Here is a 16,802-nt window from a genome sequence, read left to right as displayed (position 1 = left end):
CCTATTTGTGGTGTGCGGCTTGCTGTTGTTCTTCTTCTTGGTTGGCGTGAGAAAGCACTTCGGACAAATAAAAAATGTATCGCTCAGAAAGGTGTTTGGTGTGAAAGGTAGCAGTAACAACTTTGTTGGCATTTTTCCTTTCTTAAGTAAGTAAAGACTTACAGTCACTCTCACCTTATTTGATACAGATACGATTTTTTTTAAAGTGTTCTATATTTCACAATATTTTGCGAAAATGGAAAAGCAGAGTATGCAGACATCGTACGTTTGTAGCTTACATATTATATATTTCTTCGCTTTGGACTCATTAATTTTCGAATTTTTCCTAATATTCACTTCTCTGCATGAAACCCCAAAATTTTGTTCATAAAAATGTTACCAATTTCTATTATTTTTGTTTCTATTTTTTCCTTTACGATATTCTGCAGCATATTAAACTTGATGCTAGAAGCTAATATTATTTAATTCCCAACTGCATTTCTTGCTATGTTTTATGTGCATAAAATATGCTGCCCTCGAATAAAATATGCTGCCCTCGAAGAATTTTTACCATAGAAACTTGTTTATTTTTTTGTTTTTTTTCCACTTTTTTATATGGGAGGAAGCAGGTTAAATATTTCATTTAGAACGACAGTATACCAACCACCCGCTGACGACAATGACTTTCAATAAAATCATAAATTCCAGCACATGTTAAATATTTTGGTAAAATGACTTTGCAACCTCTCGCCTCCCGCTAATAGTCGTAGTTGTGTAGCTCACCTGTACTACGCACCGTTGCTTGTGCGCTCCTTAGACGCATCGTAAAATTCCTAAAAAAGGAAAAACAACAGAAAACCAAATATGCATAGGCGAAGGCATAGGCAAAGTGGGACAACACAGCTGAAAATAATTTGCTTTTCTTCTTGCACCCACCCCCCTGATATGAACAACTGGAGCAAACAAAGTCAGCAACAAACTGTCAAATGACAATAAATGAAGTTTTTGGAAGTCAAGCTGGGGTGGTTGTCACACATTCATAGTAGAGGTGGTAAGGCACAAAAGTGAACGCCTGTAACGAAGCGAGTGCGTCACGACACTTAAGCCTTTTATTTGCTCCCGGGCTGTACCACCCAATTAGAATGTGCGTGTAAGGCTGATATGGCAACTTAAATTTTTGGGTGACAAACACGAAGCGCTGCAATGAAGAGACTTTACTTAAATTATTATATTAGAAGCGAGAGTGGGAGGGTCCTTCAAGATGGAATTTCTTTTTTTTACAGTGATTTGGTTTGATGGCAGCCATAGTCCTGTGAATCTTGTCAAATAGAAAGTTTAAAATTTACTACTATCAGTTTGATATTTCAGGAAAATCCAATGCAAGTAACTATGATTCACTGCCAAAATAATGGATCGGTTATTACAATCGTTCAACACAGCTCGGAATAAAAAAGTGAATTGAAAAATTTTAGTTAAGTGAGAGACTTGGGAAATTTTTAAGGCCAAGAATTTTATTAAAAATTAAAAGTACGCTAATACTTCTTAACCCACAGCCATTTATGACTACGAAGAAAAATTATTTTGATCGAAAAGGGTGAAAAAATGATCTTAAATATTTTACAGGGATGTTTTATAATACTTTTAGATAGTTGTGTTTTATAAATTTCATTCCATTTGCTTTCGCAATTAAAAAAAAGAAATTTCCCAAAAATTTCCCAAGGAGAGAAATTTGTAAGAAACAAGAAATTTTTGGTTTTTTTTAGTTCTTACTTGAAGCCGTTCATGGCTGCAAAGGAAAACAAAATTTTGTACCCCTATCCTGCAGTAAAGAAATCAAACGGGGAAATTTTTCAAATTGCAATAAATTCTCAACAAAAAAGGCGACGAGTGCCAGCTAAGAAAACAAAGTTCACAAAAATTTGCCAAGATGGGAAATTTTTAAAATACCAACTAAATTTTCAACATAAAATTCGGCAATTGTAAGGAAAATATATCAGCAGAGAAAATAAAGTTCCCTTGGAACTGCCAGGAGGAGGAACTTTTATAATTTTAACAAAGTTCTCAACCAAAAAGTCGACAAATGTAATGGAAATATATCAGTGAAGAAAAATAAGCTCCCTAAAATTTGCCAAGAGGGGGAATTTTTGAAATATCAACGAAATTCACAAGAAAAAAGTCAACAAGTGCAAGGGAAATATATGAGCAAAGAAAATGGTCCCCTAAAAATTTGCCAAGAGGGAAATTTTTAAAATTCTAACAAAATTCTCCACAAAAACGTCGACACGTGTAAGGAAGTATATCAGATAAAAAAAAAATCTCTAAAATTTGCCAAGGGGGGAAACTTTTAAAATACCAAGAAAATTTCCAATAAAAAAGTGGACAAATGTAACGGAAATATATCAGCAAAGAAAAAAAGGTCCCAAAAATTTGCCAAGAGAGGAGATTTAAAAAATACCAACTAAATTCTCAACAAAAATTCGGCAAGTGTAAGAAAATAAATTTCCCAAAAAAACTCCTAAGAGGGGAGATTTAAAAAATACCAACTAAATTCTCAACAGAAAGTCGACAAGTGTAAGAAAATAAATTTCCCAAAAAAACTCCTAAGAGAGGAGACTTAAAAAATACCAACAAAATTCTCAACAGAAAGTCGACAAGTGTAAGAAAATAAATTTCCCAAAAAAATCCCAGGAGGGAAATTTGTACAAAAAAAAAAAATTTTCAATTCTTCCTAAAGCCGTTTGTAGCTACAAAGGAAAAAAAATTGTTAAGCCCAACTTCTTGAAGCCGTTTAAGCTGCGTTTGTAAACCCATCTTCCTTAATCAATTTTAGTATATATTTATTTTGTTTTATTTCCTCCTGTGGTAAAATATATATACCGAGGAGTTTTTCTCGCTATGCATACATATATAGTGGACACCTCCCATAAGCGGACACCTCTCTTAAGCGGTTAAATTTTTTAGATTTTTTAGTTCCATTTTTATAACGAGGTGTAAAAGCGGTCGAAAGCCTTAGACAGTTTTTAGTTCCTTAGGTGTCCGCTTAAGAGAGTGTATCCTGGATGACTAAAAAATAATGTAATACAAAAAGAAAAGTAGATAATGAATTCCTATCCGAAATATGTGTTTTAAAAGAGACTCCAACTTGAAAGACCCTCTACAAGTCAAAGTACGAAATGCTTTAGCAGCTGGAAAAGTAAGCATGGCATTGAAACTAGGCAGAGCACAAATTTTTGGAATAGGGGGAACAATAACTAACTATGTATAAAAACGCAAATATTAGCATTGCATATTTTAACATGCCAAGGCATAATAATAATAGCGAGCCCACAACCCCACAAGCTCACATTTACGAAAAGCAAACTCGACGAAACGAAGCTGAAAAACAAAGAGAGAAAAGTTAAGGGAATAAACATACATACACATGTAATTATATTCGAAAATGCATAAAGTATTTGGTCTATTTGCGTCCGCCAGCAAAAAGTGTGGAGGAGGGAATGTCATTACTGTGTACAGAAGTCATGCAATATTAACTTTCAAACAAGCCAGGAAGAGAATGCGCGCCTCCAAATCAGTACACCCTCAAACCCCTGTAGGCATAACTAACTAAGCAGCTCAGCTACTTGCATGAAACAAGAATCACTCGCAAGCCATAGCACGAATGAAGCCCAAGAAAAAGTTGACTAGGAAATATTTTATAGCCCTCCCCAACAGCTTCACTTTCCCGCATGCACATAAAAAAGGCAGGAGGTAAGAAACAGAAGGCAGCAGCAGGCAGACAAGCAAACATGTCACAAAGTCACAAAAATATAATTTTTGGGGAACCCGAACTGGGGAAAATCCGCATATTTGATAACAAAAATGCCAAAAAGAAATACTCCTTACACTTCCAAGGAAACATTGTCGTACGGCGCACTTACTACTCGTACTCACATTCAAATTATCGAAAGACGCATCTTTACAATGCGCGCCAAATATGAAAAACAAACAAAAATATAATATTAACAATGACGCGGCTTATTAAAAATCAATAGCATTAGTAGCTGATTGGTGGGAGTTCAACTACTACATACACATACATTTGTAGCATGCCACAGAGGGCATTCCATGCGGCTTTGTACGAGAGCCACTTTTACTTGAGCGTCTTTTGTTCGAAATTTGTCTGCGGCGGGGCATTCAGCGCATAGTTGAATTGGCATTAAGCTTTCCGGTAGCCATAGTCGCTGGTTCGTATTGATTGTTGTCGCATAGAATGGACAAATTTTGCAAGCAAAATTGTAAAAGAAAAGGAGATGAATGGAAAGAGAATATTTGTTCCCAAAAATACTTGGCTTCATTGTGCTCGTTGAGGTTGAATATGTACGTACGAGTACTTTAAATGCAGAGTGAATTGATTTAATATGATTTGTAAATCAAGAAGTTATGCAATTCATTGGGCAGCTTTCATAATATTGGCGCCATTGTGTTATTTTGTGGGGGGTTTTTAAAATTATCATCCTTTGGAGTATTTGATTTCTTTTCTACTCTTTTTTCAATTAGAAATTATATAAATCAATCAACCCTTATTGCATAGGCACGAGGACTCTTAATAATTTAATTCCAAGGTGATACTTAATCTGACAAAATTTAGCTACTTAAAGCCCCTGTAGTTAAAAATGTATCAAATAATAGTTACTCAGTTTCGACCTTGACTGAATTTGAACGCTACATTTGAATTTTTTACGAGGGCCAAGAGTTCTCGCTTCTTAGTGTGAAACCATGGGGAAAAAATGTCAAAGGTAAACTCTTTAACATACCCCTATTCGACTCTGAGCTAAATTGACAGAATCAGGTGATGGGCTGACGTACAAAAAAGCTGAGACTATTTTGGGGATATGCTAAAAAAGTCAACCAATGATACTTCGTTGCTATCTGAGCAACGGCTGATTGAGCGAGTGTGTGAATACATGTGAAAGGATAGTGTAGAGTTCGGCTGCTGAATCGGCAAGTGACGTAGCAGCCAAAGTTCCTCTCACAATTTTCTTTTCAACCATAGCTGGTAATCTATCATTCTTAGAGTGAAACGGAATGGCATAAGAAAGCACAAGAGCTTTACATCTGAGAAATAAAATATGTTCAGCAATTTTATGAGGAATATTTTATGAGAAAAATTTATTGAGGAAAATTATACTCATAGAATTTTAGAACATATTGACCTTCTTCACACAAATGCCATATTTAGATGCATTTGAACATACTCCTTGGGCCAGAAACGATTTAAAAAAAACAGATTGGCTATTTTTTTTCTTTTTTGTTTTGGAAACCAACTCCTATTTATAAGTAATTATAAATGTTTTGAATTTCTTCCAGCTCGTTGGCTTTAAGTCAAGTCGTTAGTTTGCTAAGAAGTTAATTAAGTAAATATATTTTTCAATTCTGAGACCTTAGAACTTTAAATCTTTTAGAGATATTTTATATATTTTTAGAAAATTCATGAAATTTGCTTTAGTAATAATTTCTAGGATGAGGTGGAGAAGGACTTGGCTGCACTTGGTGTGTCCAACTGGCGCCGCTTATTACGAGAAAGAAACGATTAGCGCGCTTTGTTAAACTCTACCAGATTCGCGTAAGCGGTTATCACGCCAATAAAGAAGAAGAATGATTTCCACAGCGAGTAGAAAAAATTTCCCGAAAATTTCCCAAAAAGGGAAATTTTTGAAAGACTAAAAATTTCGACAATAACTACAAGTATGTCAAAATAAATCTATTTTGAAAGCAAAGTGTGCGCAAATTACCTAAAATAAGTTAAAGAAATATTTTACATACATACATAATTGTAGATACATATATGTATGTATTTTAGGAAATTTACTTCATTTCAAGAAAATTCATTAGATTTCAAAGAAATATTTTATACACACTTGTAGATATTTGTATTTTAGAAAATTTACTGCATTTCAAGCAAATTCATTAGATTTCAAATTCCCAAGAAGTGAAATTTTTAAAGAACTTGATATTCCAGTAAGAAATAGAAATAGTAATTTTTTCAATACTGAAAGCAAAAAATATTTTGAATAAAAAGAGTGACTTTAAATATGTTATGGGCGCATTTTAACTGCATGTGTATGTATGTGTACATACAGACTTGTATTTTACATAACTCATTCAATTTCCTTCTGTACTAATTCCTACAGCAAACTAATTTGATACTATTAAAGAATTCAGTTTTATTAATTGTACATGGTAAAAACATTTTTAAGCCCTTAGACCTTATATTTTAAATACATATGTTAGACATTTTATATAATCAAAAAATTATTTAAATTTGCTTGTGCAATAATTTTTAAGGCAAAAAAAAAAGTTCCCTGAAAATTTCCCACAAAGGGAAATTTTTAAACAAGTAGAAAATTCACCAAGAACCAAACTAATTTAGTAAAATTTACAATTTTTTTTACTGCCAGCCTTATATAACTGTGAAACAAATTATTTTCAATGAAATCGTGAGCAAAGTACCTTAAAATTTCCCAAGAAGTGAAATTTTTAAAGAACTAGATATTTCAGTAAGAACTAGAAATAGTAATTTGTTCAATACTGAAAGCACAAAATATTTTCAACTAAATCGTGAGCAAAGTACCTTAAATATTTTACGGAAATTATTCTGCAACCTCTGGTGAGGGCCATTGTGCTTTATATAATTACGAATATATTAAAGAGTTCATAAAAATTGCTTTTGCACTAATTTTTACAGCAAAAAAATTAAGTTTACGAAAATTTCCCAAGAAGGGAAATTTTTAAAAGACAAGAAATTTTTGGTAAGAACTAAAGGTATGTTACTTGAAGTAATATATAACACCAAACGAACACTTATTTTGATATTTTAAGCGAATGTCCGCATAGCGCAAAAGATAATTTTTTAAACGGACTTGAAAGTTTAAATTAAAGAGAGCCTTACTTATACTCGTACATCAAACCCTACTTAAACGAATGCATTAATGACAATGAACATATTTTTCCTAAAAGCGAATGTTAAAAATTAAGAATTTTCAATTGAAAACTTATCTATATGCGTCAGAGGAAGAGCCAAAAGCTTTCAGAACTTACCAAAGTGGACATTTTTTAAATTGAATATAGCTCATAAGCATACATTTGATTTCTAGTTATGATTCTATGCAATAGGATAAACTAGAAATAGTAAATTTTCCAAATAGAAAAGGCAATTCACGTCAAAGTCTCTTAAAGAGATTTTTAGTAAAAAGAAAGTGTTTTTTAAGCTGAAAGTGTGTTTTAAGAATGAAGATTTTTGTTAAAATTCCATGCACTCCAGCGCAAAGGAGAGGAGGTAAAATGTTGCCACTAAACCCAAGCTTCGAAACAAATAAAAAAGTATAGGGTGGGCCATGTAAAATTTGCTGTTTGAATCGGCTATAAAAAACAACTAATCAATATTTTTACAAATGTTTTTTTTTATTTTGAAGATTGAGCATTGTCATTTATGAATGAAAAATAATATCGTTCAAATGACTGCCACGACTGGCTTTACAGTAGTCCATTCGATCAACCCAATTTTTAAGCACATTTTCGATTGATTGGGCTCCAATTTCATGAATGGCAACTTCGATTTCGTGTTTTAAAGCATCAATCGTCTCTGGATGGTTCGCATAGCATTTGTCTTTAACGGTTCCCCACAAAAAATAGTCCAACGGGATTAAATCAGAGCTCCGAGGCGGCTAATTGATATCGAAATTTCGGCTGATTATTCGGTTTTCAAAAACGGTAGCCAAAAGTTCGAGTGTACCGTTGGGAGTGTGACAAGTTGCACCGTCCTGTTGAAACCAAATGTCGTCCATGTCATTCGTTTCAATTTTTGGAAACAACTCGTTGAGCATGTCACGGTAACGCTCGCCATATACTGTAACCGCGGAAGAAGAAGAAGACTCCCCACTTTGGAAATAGGCTTTTAATATTTCCCAATTTTGATCAAGCGTATAGCGTCCCATTTCGTAAATGTCAAACCATTAAATAAATTATGAACACATTTGACATGCCATTTGTGTTACCATTCTCAAAAAATAGGTGGTTCAAAAAGCAAACGCTATATGGCCCACCCTGTATGTTTCAATTCCAGGCAATTCACGTTAAAGTCTTTTAAAACGATTTCTAATTAAAGGCAAGCATTTTTTTTTCAAGGGAAATATTAAAATTCAAGGCTCACCAGCGCTTACTTAGGCTAGTTTTGAAATGGGGAGAGAGAGGCAACTAAGTAAAGGTAGCAAAAATTTTGCCACATTGCAAAAGAAGAGCAGAGTTGTGCGCGTGTTATGCGGAGAACATTAAAAAGTTAGTTGTTAGAATCTTCTAGCACAGGTTCTTTGACGGTATACAGGCTATGTTTGATATAAGGAGTCCAGGCAAATTTCTGACAAACTCATTTCTCTTGTCTCAACAGATAGTTGTTTAAAGCAACTATTATGAGAAAATCGGCTAACTCCAACCACTGAACAGCGCTTTTTATATTCAATTTATTAAAGAAAGTAAGAATTTTCTTTTTGGCTAATGCCTTACTGTGTACACCACCCTTGTGATTACTGTCTGTGCTCACTATTCTTACCAATGCTAGCCGTGACAATGAAATGTGCAGAGTTTATGAATTCCCTTGACAGTCTGTATTTTGGTCTACCAGCCGTCATCTCAATTTGTACATACTTGGGTATTACTGTAAGTTAAATAGTATTATTTTCTGTCTGCGCGTACGTCTACACGGTAAACTAACAGTCGTTGTCTAACATCCAGCCATTATTATTGGCAATAAGCACACTGGAGTTGTTGGAGCCAACGACCACGGCCACGACGCATTCTATAAATACTTACAAATATGTACAAGCTATAAAGGCAAAATGGTCACCCACCTCCAAGGATCTACTAGTAATGAGAAACTTTTCTACTTAAAATGTAAAGTTTTCAATAATTTCGATTATTGGCGACTGGCCAACGAAATTTATTTATTTGTATGCACTTGAATGTTTGCATGTATGTAAATATAGTTAAATGAAGAGTATTTCCAAATACTTCGAGTACTAGTATTAAACGAGCAAAAATGTCTGCTTTTTATGCGGCTTTGGCGACGGTACTGATTGGGAGAGATTGTCTGAAGGCAAACGGAAAGCAAACAGCCTTCCTTCCGAAGAGTGAAGCGCTGCTACGCGGTTTGGGGACCGGATACACGCATTGGCGGAAGAGTCAAACTTTTGGCGCGCACCGTGCCAAAGCCAATGAAATGCGACGGTGGTGGCGGAGAAAGTGGTGGGGTAGTTTATTTTACGTTTTACTGGCGTTATTTTTTTTTTTTTTGTTTGATAGCGGCATGGTTTGTTGTTTTTCTTCTGTTGTGCGACTGCAATTGAATGCCAGTGTTGCCATAAATTATCAAATATGTATGCGCTAGTATTTACATTTGCTATAGCATCGTCGGTATTTACTTTTTTATTGCTTTTTCCCTGTTGGACTCCTTGCAAATTATCCTATCGTATAATACGTAGTACGACGAAAATACATACAAACAAAATATTTGTATAAATTTGGCTTGGCTCGTATTTATTATGTTTACAACTGCTAAAAAATTTTATTTTGTTCATTGATGAGGAAATTATTTATTGTATGTATTTGTTTGGTGAAAGTTTTTAATTTATCCTCCAATGCACTCTCTTGCACTCCGCTCGCTCAGGCTGTGAATTAGCAAAGGACAAATTTTTGCGAACAAAAGTTTATCGTGGAACAGCAGCAGCTTAAGTTAGCACAATTCGGTGCGTTCACTACTGGTGGTTCATACGTTTCGATTTAATGCATTCTAAATATTGTAAACAAAACAAATGGCAGTCAGTGGCGGGTTAACTGCCGCAATACATTCATCATTTCCGGATTTTTTTTCTACTTTCTATTATACTATAAAATTGCAAGAGTGCGCTGTGTACGAGTATATTATCATTAGCAATTTTGCTCTTGCATGCCATTTACTGTACGGGTACTACAACAAACAAAAGTTTGACAAGGGAAGGAAGAATTGCAAATGGACACGAAAAAGTTCCATTAAACTTATGGTAAACTTTTGTAATTATTTGATACTAATCAGTTTTAATGAAGTAAATGTGTTTGTGTGTATGAGTGTGTGTGCATAAGTTTCATGTCACCCTTCGCCGCTGCTCCTCGTCGTCTGCCCTCAGCAATTTGCATTCAACTGCTTTTGGCTATGACGAATATCCTTTCAATTTTCTTCAACCTTCAGAGTTTCTTGCACAAAATTCATTCATACATTCACACAAACCCTCATACATACAGATGAATTCATGAACTGTAAGGAAAAGTGAAATGTGGGCGATATGACGGTAGAGTTTTCAAAGCTTCTAAGAAATGCCATGCATCAGCAGTTTCTCTTCGCATTTCACCCATTTATAATACGAGACTGGTAGTTACTTACTATACATATTTGGTATTTGTGCGACTTGGTTTGCTGGTGTTGCTTTTATTACATTTGGGTTAAGGTAAGCAGTTTTCATCAAACTTTGTTCAATTTGATTTATTCAAGTATTTCAGCTTTTATGCACTTGAATTAAGTTAATTTCAATTTTGAGTGAAGGTTGGCGAGATGCAGTAAACTCATAGATGAACTAAGAAAATTCGTTTATTTCAGAGTAAAAAGCGAGTTTTTGGATTAAAGTTGAATATATATTGAAGGAAATTTCTATGATTCGGCGTAAAAAGCGAGTTCTTGGATTAAAGTTGAATATATAATATATTTAAGGAAATTTCTATGATTCGGCGTAAAAAGCGAGTTCTTGGATTAAAGTTGAATATGTATTGAAGGAAATTTCTATGCTGCAGCGTAAAAAGCGATTACTTGGATTAAAGTTTAATATACATGCTCCGCCGTATATGAGTAAATATTGGTATATTATTGCAGCAAATATGATCTAGTGCAATTTATATTAATTTATTACGCTATAAATCACTAAATGGAAAATTTAATTTAAGAGCAATAAAAAATAAAATTTCCCTCAAAGGGAAATTTTCTAAACGCTCGAAATCTATGAAAATTTAGTATAACCTTATTGTTGCTAAGAAAACACAAAGCGCAGAAGTAAAAAATTAAATTTCCCTTAAAGGGAAATTTTCAAATTAGTGAAAGCTAATAAAAATATAGCTTATATCAACAATTATTATTATTGTAAACATGAAAATACTTGGAAATGACAAAGGGAAATTTTTTTAAGTAACGAAATTCTTTAAAATAATTCGGGCTCATATAAATTTTATTAAGTTGCACAAATATGATACAATGCACGTGAACCTATATACATATATAAATACATAATTGGCGTTAACACCCTTTATTAGGAGTTTGGCCGAGCTCCTCCTTCTATTTGTTGTTTGCGTCTTCATATTATGTCACAAATGGAACAACGTAAACCTACACTAATTGAAAACTCGAAGGATAGGATAATTTCAATTAAAAAAAAATTGTACGAAAACAACGAATTTCATTAAAAATATAGCTCATGACTAAATTTAAAAGCAAAATATCAAAAAAGAAAGTTTGGTGCACTTTACTGTAGAGAGGGCATTTCAGAAATGCTTTTTAGAGATAAAATTCCCCCAAAGGCAGATATTTTTTAGCATTTATTAAAGCGAACAAATTTGTGACGTTGTTGAATAGACAGCAAACAAAAGCTCATAGAAAATTCTAGAGAACAAATGGGACTAGTTTAAAAGAAAAACTGGGGCAATATGCCGCGAAAGGTTTGTTAATTCCCTAGGCACAGCTTAAAACTAAATCAATTAAACGGAATACGAAAACCAAAGTTAATAAGACGTGTATACGCGTTTATCTCCAGCCAAAGAAAAACTTCTTAACCGCAACACTAAAAAGTCAAGTCAGCAGAGTCCACATTATGCAAAAACATAAAAAATCCCTAGTATTTATTACATGCACACACTTCAAACTCACCTTTGCCATAGCCATGTATATCAGTGCGAAAATTATCCTTGCCCTTTTGACCATCCACGAGCTGGCCCAATCCTTCAACATACCGATCACCTTGCTCATAGCCATCGTAAGTCTTGTCTGACAAATCCACTTCCATGCCACGTTGCACGCCTTTCGGTATGCTATACGATACGATACCCTCTGCAAAAAAATTAAGGAAATATATATTTTAAACACAAGCGTAAACATAAATTTAAATTTAAACAGAGTAAATGGGTCTTTTCAGCTTTAAAGGCGGAAATTACTAAATACAAAATGTATTGTGGAATAAAATAAGGCGCACATGTGAGCCACCCAACAGCAATCGTCGAATAACCACAATTTGGTCGTACTTTATGTTGCTGTTTTTGGGTGCATTTTGAGATGTGAACCCAGTGAGTAATAGTAGACATTGGGACATGTGTTTCACGTACACATGCATATATCTACATGCATACACTCATCAGACGCCTCGCTGACGAAGACAAACGACTGACGAGTTATTGTAATATTTTGGGGGTGGATAATGTTTTCTTACTTAGTATGAGGGTACACGTACTGGAGGTATTGGCGTTTGTGCCTTTGTATTTGCAGCTGGGGATGATATTTCATAAACCATATTAAATTACTAAAATTTCTGCGTATTTAAAATTGATAGTTTAGTGAGTGTATTTCTTTGGAACACTGCTATGGTTGCGTTGCGGTACAAAACCCATGAATTTATGTGGTTTGGTTGAGGAGGAAAATAATTTTAAAATCTCTATAAAGCATGGGCAAAGGCAAAATGAAAATAATTTAAGTTGAAAAATACAAAAGTATTTGTGGTTCATATTAAATTATTCATCAAGTTCAATACCTAATATTTATTAAAAGCAGGATTCCGTTACACATAATAAATAATTTAAAGCAAACTTCCCAGTGAAAATTAACCAAAAATTTCAAATATAATGTCGGAGGGTTTCGCACTTTTTTATTAGCGAAATTAAAGCTTGAGCAAAAATTTCCCTATTATGGGAATTTTTCAATTATAGTTTCAAAATAATTGGTATGCATTTCGTTTTTTAACAAAATTACAAAAAGTGCGTTAATAAAAATGTCCCATAATATAATAATAATGTAAAGCGAAATTTCCTCGTTAAAATTAACCAAAAATTTTAAATTTAATGTCGAAAGTTTTTGCACTTTTTTTATTATTATTTTAAAGCTTGAACAAAAATTTCCCTGTTATGAGAATTTTTCTACCATACTATAATAATACTTTTTCCTTATTTTGCTTTTACTAAAGTTACAAAAAGAGCAATAGAAAAAATTTCCCAAAAGAGGGAAATTTTCCAAAAGAAGGAAATTTTTATATTACCAATAATTTTATAAAAAAAAATGTTAAACAAGCATGCCAAGAAATATTTCTGTAAAGCTAATTTTTGAAAATTTCCGGTATTCCAAATATCCCATTAGCTAGCCAACAAACCGAAATTTGTGCAAATAAATATCTATTTATTATGTTATGTCTTTGAAATGATGGAATATGATTTTTAAAAACTAAAATTTTCAAAAGAGGTAATTTATATTTTTCCATTATATTATGAGTAGATTCAAATGCATCATAAAAATTTATTTTTCTTAAATTTCATACATCTTAAATATACCTTAAATTGTTAAAATTTCAGAATAGTATACATTTTTAACCAAACGTATATTGTAAATTTAGGTTTATATTTAATTTATATTACGTTTTTGAAATGATCCAACGTGAATTTCCATTTTCTTCATTTCCTTTGTGTATGCTGGCAGAAAGTACACATGCCACAATAAGGCAATGTGGTTTGCCATGATGAAACACCCACAAAGAAAGGACGCACGCTTTACGCTGACTGTTTATTTTTTTGGTGGTTGACAGTCTTTTGTTGTACGACCGAAAAATATAGCGGCACGCATGTTGCAAGGGGTTAAATGGCGTTAAAGTATGAAGAAGCAGCGGTAATAACAACAAACAGTGAAATGCCACCAGCAGCGTTAGCAGTTAAAAGACAATAACAGTAAAATAATATGTATAAGCACAACCACAGCAACAACTATGTCAACGTTGACGACGACGACGACGACGACAGTGCCGACAAGAACAACAAAATCCGCTCATTTGTTACGCTGCAGCGCGCCAAAAGCAATGACATCGAATATGTGGTAGGACAGACATGACAGTGGCAGCCAAAGCGCCACCACAACAACAACAACCATAACAATTACCGAAGTAGCAACAACATTTAACTGGCATTACTTTAGTAATGCTCGTTGAGGCTCCAAAAACAAAAGAAAACTTGCAAAAAAAAACACAAAATGCTTTAAAGGGAGCAGGAAAAATAATGCTGCCATTCTGCATGTTGACATGCAATAAAATCGCATGCTAACATGAAAATGACAGAGCGCGAGCAAACGGCAGCAATGACAACAAACAATAATAACTACAAGGCGACAACAACAACGCCAGGCAACTGTAGACATGCTGTAAGCCCAAAGTCGAATGCGTATTACGAGATATGTAAACTCATACATACAGACATTCATATTGAGGTATACACATGGACATTCAGCATGTACTTATACATACATGCGTATTTTAGCGATTTTGCAGCAAAATTATCAAATTTTCGATGAATATACTATTTTTATATTCGAAATGAAAATTTCCCTTTTGGGATTTTTTTGTTAAGCTTTTATTTTAATAAATATGCATGTAATAGACAAACCAGTGCATATAAACCTGACAAACATAATGATCTGCAAATTTCCCTCTGAAGGGAAATTTTTTTAACAATACAGAAATGTTTGAACATGGGATTTTTAGGATATTGCAATCTAATTTATTGTATTTTTGCATATGTTTATAGAAAACAAATTTTTATGACGTATTGATTATGTAGAAAATAAAGTATTAAAGCACAGTTACTGCATTTATTACATCAAGCATTGCATTTGCATTGAGAAATTATGTTTTGCTTTTTTTAAATAATAATTAAATTTCTTTACGCTTAGCTCTTGACTTGAGTTAAATAAATATAAGCTTTCACTTTCTGACTTGCAGTTTAATTAAAATACATAATATATAGCACACAAGCTGCAGTTTTCATACCCGCCAACCTTGATGGGTTGTAGCAGGAAGCTTTAGATATGTATCAAACACACACACACACACGTACACGGAAAATATTTGTGCACACTTACCACAATATAAATGTATCATAAAGCATTTAATGCTTCACAACACTTAAATCCTCACTACGTTAAATTTTGTTGTTGGTATTATTATTATTATTATTTTATTTTTTTAATTCATGCGGTCAAGTGTGGTATGCTTGCAATTTTCATAAGTAATTTCCACTTTAAAATCACATAAATAATTCTGACTTCCGTTCGTTTGGCATGAATACCCAATGTGTATATGCATGAATTTATTCATATATATATATATGTATATTCAGAGCAATCGCCAAGTATGCATGTGTACGCTTATACAAATCATGCATGCATGTGCGAAATTTACACAATCGTCCGTGAAGGGATTGCTGATTATAATTTATTTATTCCACACATTTGCAGCTGATTTTTTGACAATAATTGCAGCAATATTTGTAGAATGAATGTGCAGAAATATATGCACGCGTACGTGTGGTATGTATAAGTATTTATGAATTTTGTTTAATTTAGTTTATTATTTGAAACTCGTGAAATGATGATGAGAAGTGAAGAATAAATATCTATATTTTATATGTAATACAGCTACAATGTTTCCTAAAGTTCCTATTTCCTTTAAGGCATGCCAAAAAAATTTAAAATCAAAATTTCCTGCTTTAGGGAAATTTTTTGTTTACAGTAAAATAAAGAAAAATTTGTAAATTTGCGAAAAAGTTCACAATTTTTTTATGGGCATGGTTCAGAAATGCCAAGAAAGTTTAAAACAAAAATTTCCTACTTTAAGGAAATTTTTTGTTTGCTATACAATAAAGGAAAAGCTGTAAATTTGCGAAGCAGTTCACACTTTTGATACGAAATTGGTTCTAAACTGATTACTGAAGTACCTATTTTTTATAAGGCATGCCACGAAAGTTTGAAACAAAAAATTTCGCACTTTAGGGAAATAAAATAAAGGAAAAACTATCAACTTGCGAAGAAATTCACATGCGAATATGGTTCAAAAATGCTTCCCAAATTTCCTATTTTTTACAAGGCGTGACAAAAAGGTTTAAAACAAAAATGTCTCACTTTAGGGAAATATTTCCCATTTTAGGGGAATTTTTAATTGGTCGAAGTTTTCACTGAGATATAGTTGTTTGAAAGGAAGTCCTGCACATTTGTACTGAAGTTCGCAATTTCCCAAAGGGAAATTTTACGGGAATTTTTTTTTTTTGTACTAAAACATGAATGCGACTAATTATTTACAATTTTATGCTATGCTTCGTTTGCACTAGAAATTAATTTTGCAACATGTAAAATTTGAAAAAAATTATGTAATAACATTTGCGCATTTATTATCACTAAATTTAGGCATTTATTATAATAGAATTTAAATATATTTTTTAAAGGAAAATGGTTAAAATGCGTAAACCAAATTTTCGCTTTTAGGGATGTTTTTAATTGGTCATTAAACTACAGAAAAACCGAGGTTTTTACTGAGGAAGTACTGGAAATTTATACTGAAATTTGTAATTTCCTAAAGGGAAATTTCACATGAACAAAGGAATGCAAAAAGAATTTCGAATTTTATGCTACGAAAACTTTATTTGCACCAGAAACTAGTTTTTAAAAATGCAAACTTTGGAAACTATAGGCCACTGAA

At 33.0% G+C, this 16,802-nt stretch overlaps 1 protein-coding gene across 3 annotated transcripts in view; it reads right to left on the bottom strand.

Moving 5' to 3' along the window:
* Nucleotides 1-16,802, bottom strand: part of LOC128864940 (uncharacterized) — a 271,539-nt gene that overhangs the window by 58,613 nt on the left and 196,124 nt on the right. For all 3 annotated transcript variants that reach the window (XM_054104726.1, XM_054104725.1, XM_054104727.1), the window contains one exon: nt 11,954-12,133. In XM_054104726.1, coding sequence (XP_053960701.1) covers nt 11,954-12,133 — 180 coding nt within the window. The remainder of the gene's footprint in view (nt 1-11,953; nt 12,134-16,802) is intronic.

Source organism: Anastrepha ludens, chromosome 5 (assembly GCF_028408465.1).
Source record: "Anastrepha ludens isolate Willacy chromosome 5, idAnaLude1.1, whole genome shotgun sequence".
Lineage (NCBI taxonomy): Eukaryota > Metazoa > Arthropoda > Insecta > Diptera > Tephritidae > Anastrepha > Anastrepha ludens.
Note: the sequence above shows the minus strand (reverse complement) of the source record. Positions and strands in the feature narration are given on the sequence as shown.